We start from the raw sequence: 2,569 nt of genomic DNA, 5'->3' as shown, positions 1-2,569 counted from the left end.
CTGCACCAGCCTGTTCCCAGCACAGAAGCTTGCTGTAGCCCCCCCTGCCAGGAAAAGGCTGGCGCAGCCCCTGGCCCTGAGCCTGCAATGGGCAGCCCACCCTTGTGCCATGCACAAATCTGGGGGACACATGCCTCCCCCATGTCCCCCTCAGGGGTGCATGCAACAGCAGGGAGCCACCCACCCCCCTGTTCCCCAAGACAAGCCACCTGCAGCACTGCTCCACACCCCGCCCTGGCTGGGCAGTGCCTACCCCAGCCCCACTCCCTCCCTCACCATGGGGGGCCTCGATCTGCCCCCCTCCCCCAGACTCTACGTACTGCCCAGATGCTGCTCTCTAAACTGCAGGGCTGCATTCCAGACCACGTGCATGCATGCGGCTGCGCACATACATGAGGCATTTATTGGCGACATTAGACTACACTGGTGGGAAAAAATGCCAATTGCCAATAATATCAATTTTCCTTTTATTGGTGCTGATCCAATATATTGGTGCACCTCTAACAATTAACACTAATGCATATCATGGATATCACAAATGGAAAGAAAAATGTCTTGGGTGCATTTTTTTTTCTTGTAGATGACTATTGTTAAACCATTGTGTTCAAACGTATTATGTTTTAAAAATCAAAAACTGCAAAACTCACTCCTGGACTGGATTTTTATTTTAAAAAAAATAAAATACGCGTACTTTAGATTGGTATTGCTTTTACGCTATACCTCTTATACTATAAATCACTCATCAGCTCTGGAAAATGAAATGAATTTGCAAGAATAGGAACATTTTACTGTTTTTTAAAACTTTTTGAAAAAGCTAACGTTTGATATTTTTCAGAATCTAGATGACACTGAACGTGGTGTGGGTGGCTTTGGTTCAACTGGAAAGAACTGAAGATAAAACTTGGATGTAATAAGTCCTTATTGTACTTGGGTATTGTAAATTAAATATTGCCTTTTTTTTTTTTTTTTAAATGTGCCTGTTTCTAGAATTCTCTTTAAATGTAGGAATTGGAACTTTAGGTTCTGTGAAAATAAAAAGCTTAAAACCGTCATACAAGATTTCCTACACATCTCTCCCCTTTCACTCAGAAGCGAAATTAGGTAATGCTCAGTGGCATGCTTACTTAAAGCAAGGGTGTCAAACTTGCTCCTCCTCACAAGTTAGATCCAGACCACAGGGAACTTTATCTGTTGGTTCATTCATTGCACATTCATTGCTTGCCCTCAATGCAGCAGTGGGCAATTATTTGGACTGGAGGCCCACTTAGGGAGTTTTGGTGACCTGTCACAGGCTGGTTCAACAGCACCTATCCCCTCTCCCTCCATAAGCCTCATAAAAACTCCCTAAGTGGCTTTGCTTTGTGTGAGGCAGGACTGATGGAATGGGGCCACAGGTGGGTAGGAAGTGGCATCCGGGAGTGGGACAGTTGGGCAGGGCTAGGATGTTAGGGGCTGTGACAGTGCGAGGCTGGGGTCCAGTGCAGGGCTACAATCCATTCCCCAGCACCCATTACAAGGATGTGTGGTTCTGTAGGTAGGGGCATGTGGAGGCCCCAGCCCTGCATTGTCATGGTCCTAGATCCCAGCCCTGCATTGTCATGGTCCTAAGATCCCAGCCCTGCCCACCTGTTCCAGTTGCAGATGCTGCTCCCCACCAATTCACAACCCCATGACATCCACCCTGCCACACATCCTGCCCATGCAGGTCCTCACTGGTCTCAGTGGAGCTGCTGTCACTGGGGCTGCCAGGAAGTGGAGTCCAGCTGCTGTGCTGCCACACACCTAGGGGTGGTAAGACCAGCCCCATGCACAACAGCCTGGTGGGGCCAAGGGGGCCCACTGTGGGCTGGACAAAATCCTTTGGCCATATTTTACCCACCCCTGCTTTATTGATAGTCACAGGTACCCTGAAACACAACAGGGACTAGTCTGGGACTAGGATAGTCTTTATCTGTACATGTAGCTGTGGTGCAAAATCCTTTATCTCCATTTGCTGCAGCAAGCTCTACTGGTATGTGATCCTGAAAGTGATGCAGAAGCTGTCTCCCTATGAAACAAGCTACATACTGGCTGAGACAGCTTGACAGGCACATTATACTGACCTAGCTGTAAATACACACAAACTGCTGGTTCTGTTTTCTGTGATGTTTCCCTTCAGGACCTGCTAGAGTAGCTGCATTTGTCAGAGGCTGTATGACACTTGCAAGGTACAATAGGACTGCATTTGGTGCAAGCCTGTCGAGAAGAATGAGAACAAGCTACACTTTATTTAGTAAATTAACCCTCCCAGAAATAATTGATAGAGGGTATACCAATATCACTTCCCTAGAGAACCACACAAAGAAACCTTAGGAGATTGGTTAATATAAGGAAAGGAACAAATTATAAAATTCTCGGTCAGGATCTAATTTACTTCCAGATAGATATGGTTTTCTAAAGTAGCTCATATGGAAACTCAAATACTTTTTTCAGTTGCTGTACTCAAAATGCTGCTGATAGCGAGATACAGGGATACAATCACACCTGAACATTTTATTAACAAGGCATATTTGCAAAGTGCATAATCTTA

General features: G+C 46.1%; 1 protein-coding gene across 1 annotated transcript in view; it reads left to right on the top strand.

The window, feature by feature from the left end:
* DUT (deoxyuridine triphosphatase) overlaps nucleotides 1–2,563 on the top strand; it is a 14,087-nt gene extending 11,524 nt beyond the window's left edge. The window contains exon 6 of the mRNA XM_025210499.1: nucleotides 836–2,563. Within this exon, the coding sequence (XP_025066284.1) occupies nucleotides 836–892 (57 nt within the window). The 3' untranslated portion in view covers nucleotides 893–2,563. The remainder of the gene's footprint in view (nucleotides 1–835) is intronic.
* Nucleotides 2,564–2,569: the final 6 nt, after the last annotated feature.

This window comes from Alligator sinensis, unplaced genomic scaffold (genome assembly GCF_000455745.1).
Source record: "Alligator sinensis unplaced genomic scaffold, ASM45574v1 scaffold814_1, whole genome shotgun sequence".
Lineage (NCBI taxonomy): Eukaryota > Metazoa > Chordata > Crocodylia > Alligatoridae > Alligator > Alligator sinensis.
The sequence above is the reverse complement of the archived record's forward strand: the minus strand, read 5'-3'. Positions and strand labels throughout refer to the sequence as shown.